The sequence below is a fragment of the Callorhinchus milii genome, unplaced genomic scaffold (genome assembly GCF_018977255.1).
Source record: "Callorhinchus milii isolate IMCB2004 unplaced genomic scaffold, IMCB_Cmil_1.0 Scaffold30, whole genome shotgun sequence".
Taxonomy (NCBI): Eukaryota; Metazoa; Chordata; class Chondrichthyes; order Chimaeriformes; family Callorhinchidae; genus Callorhinchus; species Callorhinchus milii.
Window position 1 is genome coordinate 3387977 of NW_024704771.1, and position 16000 is coordinate 3403976.

At 50.1% G+C, this 16000-nt stretch overlaps 2 protein-coding genes across 2 annotated transcripts; both read right to left on the reverse strand.

Moving 5' to 3' along the window:
• Positions 1-4386: 4386 nt before the first annotated feature.
• LOC103189495 lies at positions 4387-6641 on the reverse strand. Its single transcript, XM_007909920.2, has 2 exons — positions 6085-6641; positions 4387-4725 (listed from the first exon to the last, which is right to left on the reverse strand). The coding sequence occupies exons 1-2, from the start codon at positions 6523-6525 to the stop codon at positions 4387-4389; spliced, it is 780 nt and encodes a 259-aa protein (XP_007908111.2). The 5' UTR covers positions 6526-6641.
• Positions 6642-10124: 3483 nt separating this feature from the next.
• Positions 10125-14912, reverse strand: josd2 (Josephin domain containing 2). Its single transcript, XM_007909901.2, has 4 exons — positions 14150-14912; positions 12659-12784; positions 11457-11651; positions 10125-10461 (listed from the first exon to the last, which is right to left on the reverse strand). The coding sequence occupies exons 1-4, from the start codon at positions 14278-14280 to the stop codon at positions 10362-10364; spliced, it is 552 nt and encodes a 183-aa protein (XP_007908092.1). The 5' UTR covers positions 14281-14912; the 3' UTR covers positions 10125-10361.
• Between the last annotated feature and the right edge of the window lie 1088 nt (positions 14913-16000).

Here is a 16000-nt window from a genome sequence, read left to right on the forward strand (position 1 = left end):
TCCTCGTATCTGAGAAAAACAACTTAAATCTGTAACAGATGATTCTTGATTGTGTAAGCCAGCTCAACAATTTAACAGATCTGCCTTGAAATCTTTCACTACGCATATCATATTCTAACAGCCCCACATTGAGAGTGAGAAAATAAGATTTTCGATACTCTCATTTTACATATGATTTATTGACTAGTCAGATTGCACCCGTGTGGCCCTCAATAGGAGCACACATGACGTAAAGGCACAATCATTGTAAATAAAATCATGGCGTCAACACGAACAACTCGGAGCAGTGAGCGTCCATTTGTTCACGCAAACCAGAGCGCGAGCGGGCAGTGAATTTAAACTGCTCACAGTCAGTGGCTACAGTCTGCGATGTTTAAAGTTGCTGCGCTGCACCGATTTCTTTTCTCTTGTGTTTCTTCAATGAACCCACCCTACTCTCTCCCTCGACTCTCGTTATAATCTCTTTATTTGAGGGAACACCTCTTCATCCTTCTCACGTTTAATTCCATCGATTTATTTTCTTGCTTCATCTGGTTCTGAGTTAAACTTCTCAGATTCCTGTCCCAACATCTCTCTTTTACATTTCAGTTGTTCCTCCAACTGCAGCACCTTTTTGTGACGCTGTGTATGTGACACAGGATCATACGGCCAGAGCTGCCTGTGGTTTTACAGTCGATTTTAAGGGTAAGGAACGGGAGGTTTTACTGATTTGAGGACCACCTCCAGTCGCCTCCTGGAGGGTTAATAATGCAATCAATTATCCAATTTTTGATCCGTGGGTGACATAGAGTGAATATGGGGCAATTTGCAATTTGTTGAGCCCCTGGTTGCGGTCTCTCTGCTGGAGGAGCGGTTGGAGTTTACTTTGGCCGCTTGTCAGGTGGACCCTCCCCCGGTAACCTGTTTTGCGGTCAGTAAGGCTACTAACTTTTCTAGTGTATCTTGCATTAGCTCGGGGGGTGGGGGGTGGGGGTTGGGGCCTGGCTGGGTTTGATCAGGGCGTTCCGGAGCCCAACGGCCATCTCTGCCAGAGTGGGATCAGGACATGTCGTTGGTATCCCGTCCGGCTCCTCCGTGTCGGAACCCAATCCCGTTCCCACGACCGCTTCCGCGGCCTCGGCCGGATCCTCCCTGACCTCGTCGCCAATTTGGGTACAAGTTATGGGGACCTTCGACCTCACAAACCTCCTTCTTTATCTTTTGTTCACTTATCTTAACCTGTTTATCGGCCTGGCAGAACTTTATTCATCAACTCTGCCCGAGGGGTGGAGGTGGAGACCGACAGGTCCAAAGCCGTGTTTTAGTTTTCTCGCTCAATTTATCCAGAAAGGTGCTGGGAAGCCCTGCGATGGTTCACGCCCTGAGCTGCATTGGGTTGTGATCAATCGGTAGAGGCTTGACTCAAACATCCCAATGGGTTCACCTTTATTCGGGCACACAGATAAACCTGGTCCATTACGTTCAGGTTATTCAGCCCCAGGATGTCATTAAACATTGCGTCCTTTGTGGCATTCGGTTGTTTAGACGCTGCCTGTAGCTGCCACTTTACATTCAGGTTAATAAAACCCTCTTAAAATCATCATCAGATCACTCCGTATGAGAAGTTACGTAGTTATCCCAAGTATTGTGCAATTCTAATGGACTGCAGCCGTCAGTAATCATAGCCATCTCTTGTACCAACACCTGACCCTCCCCATGATGAATGGGCTGCTCCTCTGTGTGTTCGCTAGTTATAGCGTCCGCTGGATTTCGCCATAGTTTTGGGTTACTACCTCCACTTGTTGTGGTGCATATCCCATGGCGGACTCCCAGTCCCCATCCAGCGAGTCCTCTTGAAAATGAGCAGCCTCGTCAATCGGATCATCCCCATTCACATCATCACCATCATCATCATCATCATCATTATTAGCGCCCGTGATATGTTTCATGGTCCTGGTCAACTTAAACAAAAAGCTGAATACGAAACTAACTTTATTCAATCTAAACGATACAGTTAAATGTCTTAAAAGTTTGATACTAAATTGATTACATGTAAAAACCTATATTTTCTAACAGCAAAACAAAATCTCCCGTTGAAAATCATCAAGACAGAGGCTCCTCCACTTGCCTCCCATCAGCATTTCTGGCGTAATAATCCCTTCAAAAAATTATTTAATAATTTGGTCACTCAATACACCACTGTTTGTGGACACCGCTGAGCACAATTGGCTGCCGTGTTTCGCCCACAAAATACAGTCAATCCCCTGTACGATATATTCTGTGAAGCACTTTGAGATGTTTCTAAGAAAAGATAAGGCGTGATATCAATTGCAAGGATTTTGAATTTTTTGATTGATACTGTAACTACTCTTGTTTTGCCCACAAAATATACAGTCATTTCACTTTACATTATATCTGTGAAGCGCTTTGAGATGTCTCAACGACGTGATAAGGTGCTTTATCAATTGCAAGGATTACAATAGTTACTTGCAAGAGTAACTAAGACATGAACCTGAGGTCCCATCTGCCTGATCAGGTGGACATTAAAGAGTCCAGGTCGCTAGTGGAAAAGAGAAGGGAATTTTTCTCTTCTGGTGTCCTGGCAAACAATGTCAAATAAAATTGGTCTTAAAATTCACTTGATGGCTCTGTGGGACATTGGCGGGTGCAAGTTGCCTGCCACGTTTTGACCACTTTACAGTTTAATCCTGTGATGCACTTCGAGGTGTCTCAATGACATGATAAGCACTGTATCAAATGAAAGGATAATTATTATTATTACAAGGAAATCCAGAGCACTAATATCTTCCACAACAGGCATCCAAATAACAAAAGGTTTACATTGGGGGAAACTAGTCCATTATAACAATCCTTGCATTTGATATAGCACCTCATCAAAATCGAGGGGATACGTTCAGCCACCTCTACACTGTCCACAGTCACCCCCACATCACCTCTCCCTCATAACACCCCCCACCCCCACACCACCCAATCCCCCCCTGTACTCCTTCGACCCTATCTCTCCCTCCTCCCTCTCTGCAGCTGTTCGCAAACTCAAACCCACCACCTGCTCCCTCGATCCCATCCCCACCTCTCTCCTCATCTCCCAGCTCCACCTTCTCCACCTGCCCTTGTCTGGTTCGATTCCTGTCTCTCTCACCATCTCCACTTTGTTGCCTCTAATGGTTTCTCCTCCAGCCCCCGCACTGTCACATTTGGCGTCCCCCAGGGCTCTGTCCTTGGCCCTCTCCTCTTTAATATCTACATGCTCCCCCTCGGTGACATCATCCGCAGACATGGGGTCAACTTCCACATGTATGCGGATGACACCCAACTCTATCTTTCTGCCTCCACCCTCAACTCCAGGACCACTGCTGTCCTGACAGACTGCGGTCGGACATCAAGTCCTGGATGAGGGCAAATTTCCTACAGTTGAATGTGAACAAGACTGAGGCCCTCCTGATCGGCTCACGCCAGCGCCTCAGCACCTCAGGCTCTGGCAGCATCACCCTCCATGGTTGCTCACCACAACTCACCAGCCATCAGGAAACCGGGTGTCTTGTTCGACCCTCAACTGTCTTTTCTTCCCCACATTCAAGCCATGACCCACTCTGCCTTCCCTCACCTCCGTAACATCGCCCGACTCCGCCACTACCTCACCCCTCAGGCCGCTGAAACTCTTGTTCGTGCCTTCATCACCTCCAGGCTCGACTATGCAAGTCCATTCCCCAATCACTCCGCCTCACCCCCTCCTTAGCCTCCTTTAATTATCCCCTCAAAACCCTCCTCTTCAACCATGCCATCGGTCACCCCGCTTCCCCTCCCCTCCCTTCTCCCACCTGACCCCAACTCGGGTCTGAATGCTGTACACTGTCCGGCGCCTTGGGACGTTCTCCCGACATGAAAGGCGCTATGCAAATGTAATCTTGTCGTTGCTGTTATCACATCTTCGAGATGACTCAAAGCGCTTCACAGAATATACTGCAAAGTGATTTAACTGTATGTTTTGTCAGTGAATCTGATTTCAACCCATCCAGCAAAGCTACTGTTAACTACGATAGTCATCAAATCAAACAAACCTGATTAAAGGTAGGTTACATTCCAAACATATATAAAGATTAATTAAAACCTTACCTCAAATATAATCTAACACCAGTGCTTTAGCAACTGGAGATAAGCAAAAGGAACCAATACAATTGTGGGGAATTGGCACAGTGCTCAGGGTGCTGCTGGGCCACAGCTTGGAGGCCTGAGAGCGAGTCTGTCACCCACCCTGAGGAGAAGCTCAGCCACACGACCTCACCCTGTGCACCAGAGCCCACACACCCCACCCACCACCCCCCACCCCCCGAGCCCACACACCCCCCCCCACCACCACCCCACCCTGACACTGTGCCCCCAGCAGCTTTATTCCTCTTCTCCTTCATCACTCATTCGCTCAGCTAGGGGCCGGGTGGGGGCCGGGCTGGGGGCTGGGCTCGGGTCTGGGCTGGGGCCCATGGGTGCCACGCTTTGGGATGACTGATAACTAGGTTGTGCGTTCGAAAATAGTAACAGTGGCATTTTTTCCGCATCTTGTGGCTCCATTTCCCGATTGCTGCCAGTGTCTTCTCTCCCAGTTTGCACTGTCGCGGTGTTTCCATTCTCTGTTCCTCCGACTGTGGTTTCACTTTCAGTCTCAGTCACTTTGTAAATAAAAATGAAACAAATTCCCAAGGTCACAATAAGCAGGAGTCCTCCACAGAGCTGCGAAATGTGGGAGAAAAGACAAAGAAATTATTTCTGGTCTTGTCACATTTGAAATCCCATCATCAAGAATATCCAAACCAAACTACTTAGATTTTCACATAATAAAACCATAATCCTTGCATTTGATATAGCGCCTAATCACATCATTGAGACGTCTTTTCACAGGCTATATTGCAAAGTGGGTTGACTGTGTATTTTGTGGGCCAAATGCGGCAGCCAATTTGTAGACAGCAGTGTCCCCCAAACAATCATGGAGTGCGTAACTGATTTTGATCCTCAGATTATAAAGACAAGCCGAGAAGGGTTGGTGGGGAAAGAAAGACAAAGGAGACATTTAGGTTGAGGACAAGAGATGTTGATGCTGCAGGACATAATCTGCTCTCTTCCAACATCCACTAGTTCTGACAAAAGATCATCGACCATGTAATGTTATCTCACGTTCTTCTCTCTATAGATGCTGCCTGACCTGCTCAGTGTTCCCAACGATGTCTGTTCTTATTTCAGATTTCCAGCATCTGCAGGATTTTGCCTTTTATGAACTTTGATATTGTCTTCACAGGGAAATGTACAGGTAGTAACAGGTGAGCGGAGTGGGCAGATTGTCAATAGTGACAAAAAAAATGAGGAGGCTGCCGGCAGGCAGTGACATGTTGGCCGACTGCACTTACGATCATCTTTCCCTTCTGCACCCCATCCTTCCATGCCTCAACCACCCCCAGGTTGGTGCCAAGCCAGGATTGTTCAGTGCTTTGGGACGAATGTCCTCCCAAAGTGAAAGGCACTGTAGAAAAGCAAATTTGTGGAGTCCTTTAGTGTAACGCTTAGCGCACTTGCTTTGATTCCTGGGATCTGGGTTCTATTCCTAGACAGGGTGAAATGCTAGACAAGTTTCCTTACTCTATACATGTGTGTTTGCCTAGCAGCAAATAGGAATCCGGTTGTTAGTCGATTGGCAGATCACTTTTCCGGGGATAATAGTCCCTTAAAAAAATTCTTTAAAAAAATGAAGAAATGGGGTCATTAAATCCACGGATGTTTGTGGGACGCTGCTGTGTGCAATTGGCTAACAATTGTGGAATTGTGGGCATTTTGCCCACAAAATATACAGTCATTTCACTTTACAGTATATCCTGCGAAGCACTTTGAGACCGGCACTCATACAGCTCAAAGTATAACAGTTGTGTCAGGGAGTAAGAAAGGAAAACTGATTTAACGTGAACAGATTTCAAGAGTGACTGGAGATAAGAATAAAATTTTCCTTAAGGAACGGGCAATACTTGCTGGTGTGTCAACTCATTCCTTCGCTAAAACTACTGGCTGAGTATCTGGTTAGGTAATGTAAAGAACATTACTCACTTGCGATCCCAGCAGGGCATTGACGGCTCGTCGGTCTGTCGTTTCTATAGTTTGATTAGCCGGTGGTTTGCACGGATTTCGACCGTCGTTTTTGAGAGGCTGGTCAGTCCTGATCGTCCCGGTGGAAAACATACAAATCACATAATCACCGTCTAGCAAAAGTAAAGTTGTCCATGTCAATACAAGGAGAGCTGTGGTGAAAATCTTTTTCTTGGAATATTCTTTTGGTGATGGGAGAAAAGAGATGATGATCAGTGAAATGGCAGGAAAGACAAAGAACGAGACACCGTAGGCAACATTAAATTGCTGATCACATGGACATATAAATCCTGTTTCTAGTATTGCTTTCAATAAAGTTAGAGCTAAGGTTATGAAAACACTTTTTAGAATTTTCTTGTTCTGATGTGTTACGGTACCAAGAATTATATCCTTAATTTCCATGTGCTGCTGTGCACTTCGTTCAACATGAACCAGTGTTGATAGCAACTGGGGGTAAGATCATAATAACACTCACAAACTCCTCCCAACAAGCTGATAAAATCAACCAAGAGATTTAGAAATATTTATAAAGAATGTACGGCACCAGTCTCAACCTATTCCTCCCTCCCTCCCATACCTGTAGTGCAGTGGTTAGAACAAGCGAGAGGACCGATTCCTGGGTATGGCAAAACCTTGGCCAACCTTCCTGACTCCACACATCTCTGTTTACCAAGCAGCAACAGCAACACTTTGCATTTATACAGTGTATTCATTTAAATTTATATTTAACGTGTTATTGAGACATCTCAAATCACTTCTCAGTTGTGGATTGAGTGACCAATTTATTATATTGGTTAGTTATTTTGATCCTGTTTGCGTCCGTTCAGATGGACACTAAAGAGCCCTCAACTCCATGGTTGGATGACTGTGTCCAGTTCCGAGCTTCCCCATTACAGGAAGGGTGTAGAAGCGCCGGAAAAAGTGCAGCGGGGATTGACTGGGTTGTTGCGGAGGGGAGAGGGGGTCTCGGATGTGAAGAAAAGACTCGAGAAGTTGTGGCTTGTTCTCCCTGAGCAGCCTGACAGATGATCATAGTTAACGTCTCCTCCGGAAGCGGAAAGATAAATACATTTTTAAGCTCTCCCGAAATTTGACTGTGAACAACTTCTCGAAAGCAACACCTAAAGTTGCGAGCCGGCAGGGTAACAGGTGGAGAAGGTGATCAGGCGAACTGTGTGTGGGTTGACCCAGTTGACATCTCTTGAGGTGGAAGGTTGTGCGTTCAAGCGCAACCCCCCCCCCCCCCCCAAGACGCTTGAACTGACACAGGCTGATTACTCCAATACAGTGATGGAGATGTGTTACCTTCTCAGAGTTGCGAGCCTTCCGATGAGATGCTCAACCGAGATCCCGCCTGTGCACAACGACGACAGCAAGATTACATTTGTAAAGCACGTTTACATGTGCTTTGCAAATGTCGGGAGGACATCCCAAGGCGCTGGACAGCGTACAGCATTTCAGCCCCTATAATAGCCCTGGAACCCCATCAAATCCTTGAGAGGCTGAAGGCCCGGCCACCGATGGTAGGGCGGTTGGGGCGGGGGATGTGGAGCAGACCGGAGCCAGAGGAATGCAGGGTACGGGCAGGTAAGTAGGGGGATAGTAGGTCGGAGAGGTAGGAGGGAGCGAGGCCGTGAATGGCCTTGTAGGTGAGGATGAGGATCTTGAAATCGATCCTCTGGGGGATGGGGAGCACGTTGAGCTGAAGAAAGTTGTCTCTCGTCCAGGACTCGAGATCCCGCCTGTGTACAACGACGACAGCAAGATTACATTGGTAAAGCAGCTCTCACGTCGGGAGGACGTCCCAAGGCGCTGGACAGTGTACAGCATTTCAGACCCGAGCCCGGGTCAGGAGAGGGGAGGGATTTGATAAATTTAATATGTTTAATGTGTATATTCAGGACATTAAAGATCCCTCAGTGTATCCGCACCTCAATTGGAGTGACCTGGTCCTCGCCTTCAAAGCCCTCCACCACAACACCACCACCACCAATAATAACTTGCACTTATATAGCGCCCTCCACACAGGGTACCATCTCCAAGTGCTTGATAGTGGCGAAGCCTGACTCCGAGCCGGGGGTGGACTGGGGTCAGGGAGAGGTGGCCGTCAGCACGATCGAACAGGAAGGTTTTCGGGCAGGACGTGAAAAATGGGGGAGATGGGACAAGGCCGGATCGAGTGAGAGTGGTCCGGAGTTTCAGGGCATAGTGGCCGAAAGCGCGACCTTCAAGTGTGGGGCGGAGGGTGCGATGGGGCGAGCAAGAGGCCGGTCGGTGCCAGTCGAGCGGAGATGGCGGGTGGAGGATTGGGGAGTGAGGAGGTCTGAGGGTAGGGTGGTGCCAAAGAGTGAAAGGATTTGGGCACGGACTTGCTCCTCCCTACATCTGCGCTGTCCAAACCCGTTACCAACCTGTCCACTCCCTCTGCTCAGCGCGCTCCAGCCTGCTTCACGTCCCCCACCTTGCCCACCCCACCATTGGCAGGAGGGCGTTCAACCTCTCTGCCCCACCCTGTGGAACTCCAGCCCACAGTCCCTCCACCTCACCCTCTCTTGCCTCCTTCAAGTCCCGTCTCAAGACCCTCCTCTTCGACTGTGCCTTCGGTCACCCTCCTACCCCCATTCTCCCTGCCCTCAATCCTCCCTGATCCCAACCACCAGCTCGGGTGCAGATCCCTGACTGTTCAGGGCCTTGTGACGTCCTCCTGACCTGAATGGCGCCGTGTAAATGTCATTTGTAGTTGTCGTTGACATTACAGAGTCCTGTAGCTCAGTGGTTAGAGCACTCGCTTTGCAAGTGAGAGCTCTAACCACTGAGCTACAGGACTCTGTAATGTCAACGACAACTACAAATATATACTACAAATATTCGCCCACAAATATACGGTCAATTCACTTTACAGTCTATTCTGCGAAGCGCTCTGAGACGTCGAGAAGACGTGAAAAGCGCTATATCAAATGCAAGGATTATTATTAACATATTATTACATCATTAATGCTTAGGAACTTCAGGACCAACAACAGCAGTTTATTTTTTTCAGCTTTTATTTCATTCACATTCTGGATATATGCTTCTAGGTTTTTGCTCAGACTATTGAGCATTTCCCACACATGTGTGGCCTCGGTTTGTCCTGTGTGGAGCGTACACTCTCACCCACCAGAGATTATTAGGTGCAAATTGGCAAGAGCCAAGGCTTGCTTGAACCCCCCCCCCCCCCCCGCCCGCCCCCAAGAGTGGGTATTTGGGGGTGGGGGGGGGGTTAACTGCTGCAGTTTAACCAGTTACACCACACTGGTATGCTTCCCGCAGGTGGTCGGTCATGGATACAATCCTAGAGTACTGTACAGCAGCCTGGATCAGAACCAGACTACCAAGCCCACATAGAGGGTTGCTGCAACTCAACTCTTCCTTTGCCAGTTGTATCACCATGAGCCAGTTCAGGTGTGAGGAGACTTCCCACTGCCCCCAACTCCTGCTTACCTCCCCTGCGGAGACAAGCACAATGCACAACAACAACTTGCACTTATACGGTGCCCTCCACACAGGGTAGCGTCTCAGAGCATACATCAGTAACATGCATCAGCAGCAATATAAGCTTACTCCATCGTTAGATGACGGTGTTCAGTTCTGAGCTTCCCCATTACAGGAAGGATATAGAAACAACGGAAAAAGTGCAGCGGGGATTGACTGGGTTGTTGCGGAGGAGGGAGGGGGGGGTTCGGATCTGAAAAAGGACTCGAGAAGTTATGGCTTGTTCTCCCTGAGCGGCCTGAGAAGTGGTCCTGGTTCATATCTCCTCGTGAATTTGCTGCTCAGTGAAAATGGCGTCTCTGAGAACAATCTAGTATCGCTTGTTATTATCTGTCAAGTCCATCAACCCCATCTCTCATCCATAACTCCCTCTCTTTCATATTCATCAACTCTTTCTCACATCGAAAACTCCTTCTCTCTTTCGTATCCATCAATTTTCTCTCCCTCTCTCACATCAACTCTCTCTCTCTCTCTCTCATTCATCAAACCCCCAACCCCCCTCTCTCTCTCTCTCGCTCTCACATCAATCATAACTCAAGTCTCATATCTCTATCTCACACATGCACACACACACACAGACCTCAATCTCTGTGAGAAAAGGAGCTACAACCCTCCCCCTCCCACCGACACTCTGGGGCAACAGAAGCTGAGTCCCAGGCCTGACCATTCTCTCTCTGTTCCTCTCTTGCCATTCACCCTCCCCTTCCTCACTCCAGTCTGAGCCAGGCTTTGCTCTCCTCCACCTCCTGCTTGACGACCAGAAGCAGCTCACACACATCCTCAGCGATCTGTCCCTCCAGGAAGACCCTGTGACAGAGAAACACAAATATCTCTTTATACCTAACGCAAGTTTCCTTACTCCCCACGCGTGTAAGTAGGAAGTAGGAACCCGGTAGTTAGTCGACTGGCGGTTTGGCTTTCCGGGGGTAATAATCGCTCCACTCAGAAAATGTGTTCACTCAATCCACAGCTGTTTGTGGGACAGACGCTGCTGTGCACAATTGGATGCTGTGTTTCCTTCCAAAATATACAATCAATTCACTTTACAGTGAGCGCTTTGAGACGTCCAGATGACGTGAAACCTGGGTTTGATTCCTGGCGGGGCGAAACGTTGTGCAAGTTTCCTTACTCCACACACCTCTGTTCACCCAGCAGTAAGTAGTAGCCCAGTTCTTAATCGATTGGCGGATCATTTTTCTGGGGGGAATAATCGCTTCAAATAAATAAATTGTTTGTGACAGTTTGTGAGACACAGCTGTGTGAAATTGGCTGCCATGTTTCACCCACAAGACATACAGTCAATTCACTTCTATATTCTGTGAAGCGAAGATATGATAAGGCGCTATATCAAATGCAAGGATTATTATTTTTATTGTAATAATGCACTATGTAAAATGCATGATTATTCTTATTACCCTTTAGCTCAGACAGATGTCTGACCCAAATGGAAACCCATCACTTGGACCACACTTGAATGTGTACTCTCTAACCCCGGACAGAGGGATGTGCCCTGCCCGTCTTATCCAGGAAAGTATAGGGCGCAGGTTGGTGAGAGCCCAAGTTTGGGGCAAAACAAAAATGCGTGTCGGGAGTTTAACCAGCTAAAAGCATGCAGCATTCCCAGTGGTTACAATGGTGCCTGACCCAAGAGCGCTGGTCGGAGTGTAGAGGGAGCTTTACTCTGTCTCTAACCCTTATCTGGGAGTGTGGACGCACAGTGTAGAGGCAGCTTTGGTCCGTCTCTAACGCTGACCTGAGAGTGTGGATGGATAGTGCAGTGGCAGCTTTACGCTATCTCTCACCTCAGCTCCTCACTGCCTCCGATCCGTGCTGGGGATTTGAGCTTTGAGTCCAGGTTATAGTAGTGACCGTTCACCTCCCTGACTGCAATCCAGTGTCTCCTGCGTATGGGCAGGGTCACGAAGGCCAGAGTCACATTGGATGGGATGTTCAGAATGAATCCATACACCTGGGAGAGCACCAGAGCATCCAGAGACCTGCGGCGGGAGACAGAGAGACTTAATCAGAGACTTTCGCTCAGGACAGACATCTTGGAGAGCTTCACAATGATTCGTGTTTAAGAGATTGCAACAGCTTCAACAACAACAACATCAAATTACATTTGGACAAAATCTTTCATGTCTGGAGGACGTCCCAAAACTTCAGAGACGATGGGGAAAGAAGGGAAATTTGGTGGTGGTGATGATAAAGGCATTCCTGCAGACAGAAGTTTGTCTTAAATGAGATTTAAAGGTGGAGAGAGACCACGGGTCAATGGGTCCTCGACAGAGAATTTCAGAGAACGGGGTGTTCAGTGGCCGGAATATTGTCAATTGATGACGGACAGAGGGAGAAAAGGGACAACCAGGAGACTGGAAAAGCGATTGACAGGGCAGAGGGTGATAGAGAGGCGAGGCAGAGCCTGGGAAAGGAAGAAAGAGAACAGGGAGGGATTTCATAGAACCATGAAATTATACAGCACAGAAGGAGGCCATTCGGCCCATTGTATCTGTGCCGGCTTTTTTAGAAGAGCTACGCCAATCAATCCCACTCCCCCTGCTCTCTCTCTCTCCCCAAATAATTATCTACTTCTCGACTAAAAGTTGTTATTGAATCGGCTTCCACCACTTCCATCAGGCAATACATTCCAGATCCAAACAACTCGCTGTGTGAAAAACAATTCTCCTCACCTCCTGTTTCTTTTAACAAACTTTTTAAATCAATGCCCTTGGGTCCACCCGCCAGGGGAAACAGTTTCTCCTTGTTCACCCTATCGAATCTCCTCATAATTTGGAAAACTTTGATTAAGTCTCCTCTTAATCTTCTCTGCCCCAAGGAGAATAATCCCAGCTTCTCCAGCCTCTCCTCATAAGTGAACGAAGTCAATGATCGTGAAGGGAACGTGTTTGTGGGGTGGCGGAGAGAATCGGAGCTGGGGGTGGGTAGCTGGGAGACAAGGTGAGGATGGGGGAGGGGGCTGATTAAAGGCAAGGAAGTGACAGACCTGCGTTTGTCCCACCAAATGGGAGCGAGCCCCTGAGATACGAGGGCGGCCATGAGAATGTTGACATCGTAGTTGCCAGTCCCGAGGAGACTGCGGTGAGGGTTCAGCACGGTGCCAGGCGACAAACTGTGGAGACAAGGGTAAGAGATGGATTCATTTATTGGGTGGGGAGTCTGGCCCACAAGGAAACCTGCGAGAATCCCCCACAGGTTTCACCGATACGGTGGGCTCACTCACTCTTTCTCCCCAGAGGGACACACCCTGCTCCTACCTACCTGCCCGTACCCTCCGCTCCTCCGGCTCCGGTCTGCTCCACGTCCCCCGCCCCAATCGCCCTACCATTGGTGGTCGGGCCTTCAGCCTCTCAGCCCCGAGGCTCTGGAACTCTATCCCCCAGTGCCTTCGCCGCTTCCTCCCTTTCCTCCTTCAAGGCCGGTCTCAAAACCTTTCTCTTTGACCGTGCCTTCAGCTCCCCTCTCGACTCTCTTCCCCCTTCTCGCTCCCTCCCATCCCTCCCCTCACCCTGACCATTTCCCCCCTCCTCGCTCCCTCCCCTCCCCTCACCCTGACCATATCCCCCCTGCTCGGGTCATGACCCAACTGTGCAGCGCCTTGGGACGTCCTCCTGATGTGAAAGGCGCTTTATAAATGGAATCTTGTTGTTGTTTTTCTTGCTCCACTAAACCACCCGGACGATCTCCTCTTGCGTACGCACAGCCAGACTCCCCTGCACTCCCCTGTGTGTTATAATCAGGACAACAACAGTAATTAACAATCCTTGCATCTGATACGGCGCCTTATCACATCATCGGGGACGTCTCAAAGAGCTTCACGGGGTACACTGGAGAGTACAGTGACCGTGTACGTTGTGGAAGAAACACGGCAGCAAATTCTGCTCTCAGCAGTGCCCCACAAGTGAGTGAGTGAGCAATTTGATCTGGGGGAGTGTTGGCCAGGACACTGAGAGAGAGAAACTCCCTTCTCTTTCCCAATAGCGGCCTGGGACGTCCACCTCGGTGTAACATCTCATCTGAAAGATAGCACCTCCGACAATGCAACACCGACCCCCACCCTCCACCACCCCACTCACCCCCCACCCCACCCAGCGTCAGCTTAGATGACGTGATTCCAAGGCCCGAAGAGGGGTCACACACCCCAAAACCTTCACCGCCTCCTGACCCAGAGGCAAGAGCGTTACCTCTGGGCAGTGCTGACACATGTCAGGACGTGTCAGCATCCCCCACCCCCTCTCGCCTCTCTACCCTCTCCTCGCTCCCTCCCTCCCTTCCCTCCCCTCACCCTGACCATTTCCCCCCCACTGCTCGGGTCCCGACCCAACTGTCCAGCGCCTCCCGACATGAAAGGCACTCTATAAATGAAATCTTGTTGTTGTTGTTGTACCGACTCCCCTGGCCAGTGCCCCCCCCCCCCCCCCCACCCCCCAGGCCTGGGTGGTGCACACGCGCTCAGACTGGGCCTGGCTCCACACACCGGCCGCATATCTCGTCCAGATCTTCTTTGCCGAACGCCCGGCACTGCAGTAGGTTGTTCAGGGCGTGGACGGCACACAGCTCCAGCCGCTGCTTCTCATGGTACAGGCCCTGCCCGTCCGGCTCACACATGGTCCTATTGCCACTCGCGCGCACAACGCTTGACGTCCTGTCCCGGGTTTGGCCGCAATTCCCTGTGTCCGGCTCCGGCAGTGAGTCTGGTCACCAGGGCAACAAGCCCGGTCTGTGGTCCCAACACAAGTACTCCAGGCCTCGACTTCCTGTAGCCAGGCCTCGACTTCCTGTAGCCAGGCCTCGACTTCCTGTAGCCACGCCTCGACTTCCTGTAGCCAAGCCTCGACTTCCTGTAGCCAGGCCTCGACTTCCTGTAGCCAGGCCTCGACTTCCTGTAGCCACGCCTCGACTTCCTGCAGCCAAGCCTCGACTTCCTGTAGCCAGGCCTCGACTTCCTGTAGCCAAGCCTCGACTTCCTGTAGCCAAGCCTAGACTTCCTGTAGCCACGCCTCGACTTCCTGCAGCCAGGCCTCGACTTCCTGTAGCCAAGCCTCGACTTCCTGTAGCCAGGCCTCGACTTCCTGTAGCCAGGCCTCGACTTCCTGCAGCCAGGCCTCGACTTCCTGTAGCCACGCCTCGACTTCCTGTAGCCAAGCCTCGACTTCCTGTAGCCAGGCCTCGACTTCCTGTAGCCAGGCCTCGACTTCCTGTAGCCACGCCTCGACTTCCTGCAGCCAAGCCTCGACTTCCTGTAGCCAGGCCTCGACTTCCTGTAGCCACGCCTCGACTTCCTGCAGCCAAGCCTCGACTTCCTGTAGCCAAGCCTAGACTTCCTGTAGCCACGCCTCGACTTCCTGCAGCCAGACCTCGACTTCCTGTAGCCAAGCCTCGACTTCCTGTAGCCAGGCCTCGACTTCCTGTAGCCAGGCCTCGACTTCCTGTAGCCAAGCCTCGACTTCCTGTAGTCAAGCCTAGACTTCCTGTAGCCAAGCCTCGACTTCCTGCAGCCAAGCCTCGACTTCCTGTAGCCAGGCCTCGACTTCCTGTAGCCAAGCCTCGACTTCCTGTAGTCAAGCCTAGACTTCCTGTAGCCAAGCCTCGACTTCCTGTAGCCAAGCCTCAACTTCCTGTAGCCAGGCTTCGACTTCCTGTAGCCAAGCCTCGACTTCCTGCAGCCAGGCCTCGACTTCCTGTAGCCACGCCTCGACTTCCTGTAGCCACGCCTCGACTTCCTGTAGCCACGCCTCGACTTCCTGTAGCCAGTACAAGGACACACATCCGGCCTCGGGCCTGACTTCCGGTAAAACCCTTCAAGGCCTGACTTCCGCCGTGGCGGGTCACAATGTCGGGGTCACGGGCGGCCTGTGGGGGGCGGGGCCCGCGGGGCGTTCATTATTTTTCTACAATTTTGTTTCATTTCCGCTCCCGGCGGCGGCGGCGGCGGCGGCTCCTTCTCCGTGAGTTTCTGCTTCCGGATGTTACGTCAGCGCGTCGCCTCCGCCGCGTCACCCACGCGCCGCGTCTCTCCCTCCGCCCCCCCGACGCAACGCGCTGACGTCACAATCATTTAAAGGGGCAGAGCCTGAGCAGCAGCAACAACAACAACAATCAGTAACAACAACAACAACAACAATCAGTAACAACAACAATCAGTAACAACAACAACAATCAGTAACAACAACAACAACGACAATATCAGTAACAACAACAACAACGACAATATCAGTAACAACAACAACAATCAGTAACAACAACAACAATCAGTAACAACAACAACAACAATCAGTAACAACAACAATCAGTAACAACAACAACAATCAGTAACAACAACAACAAC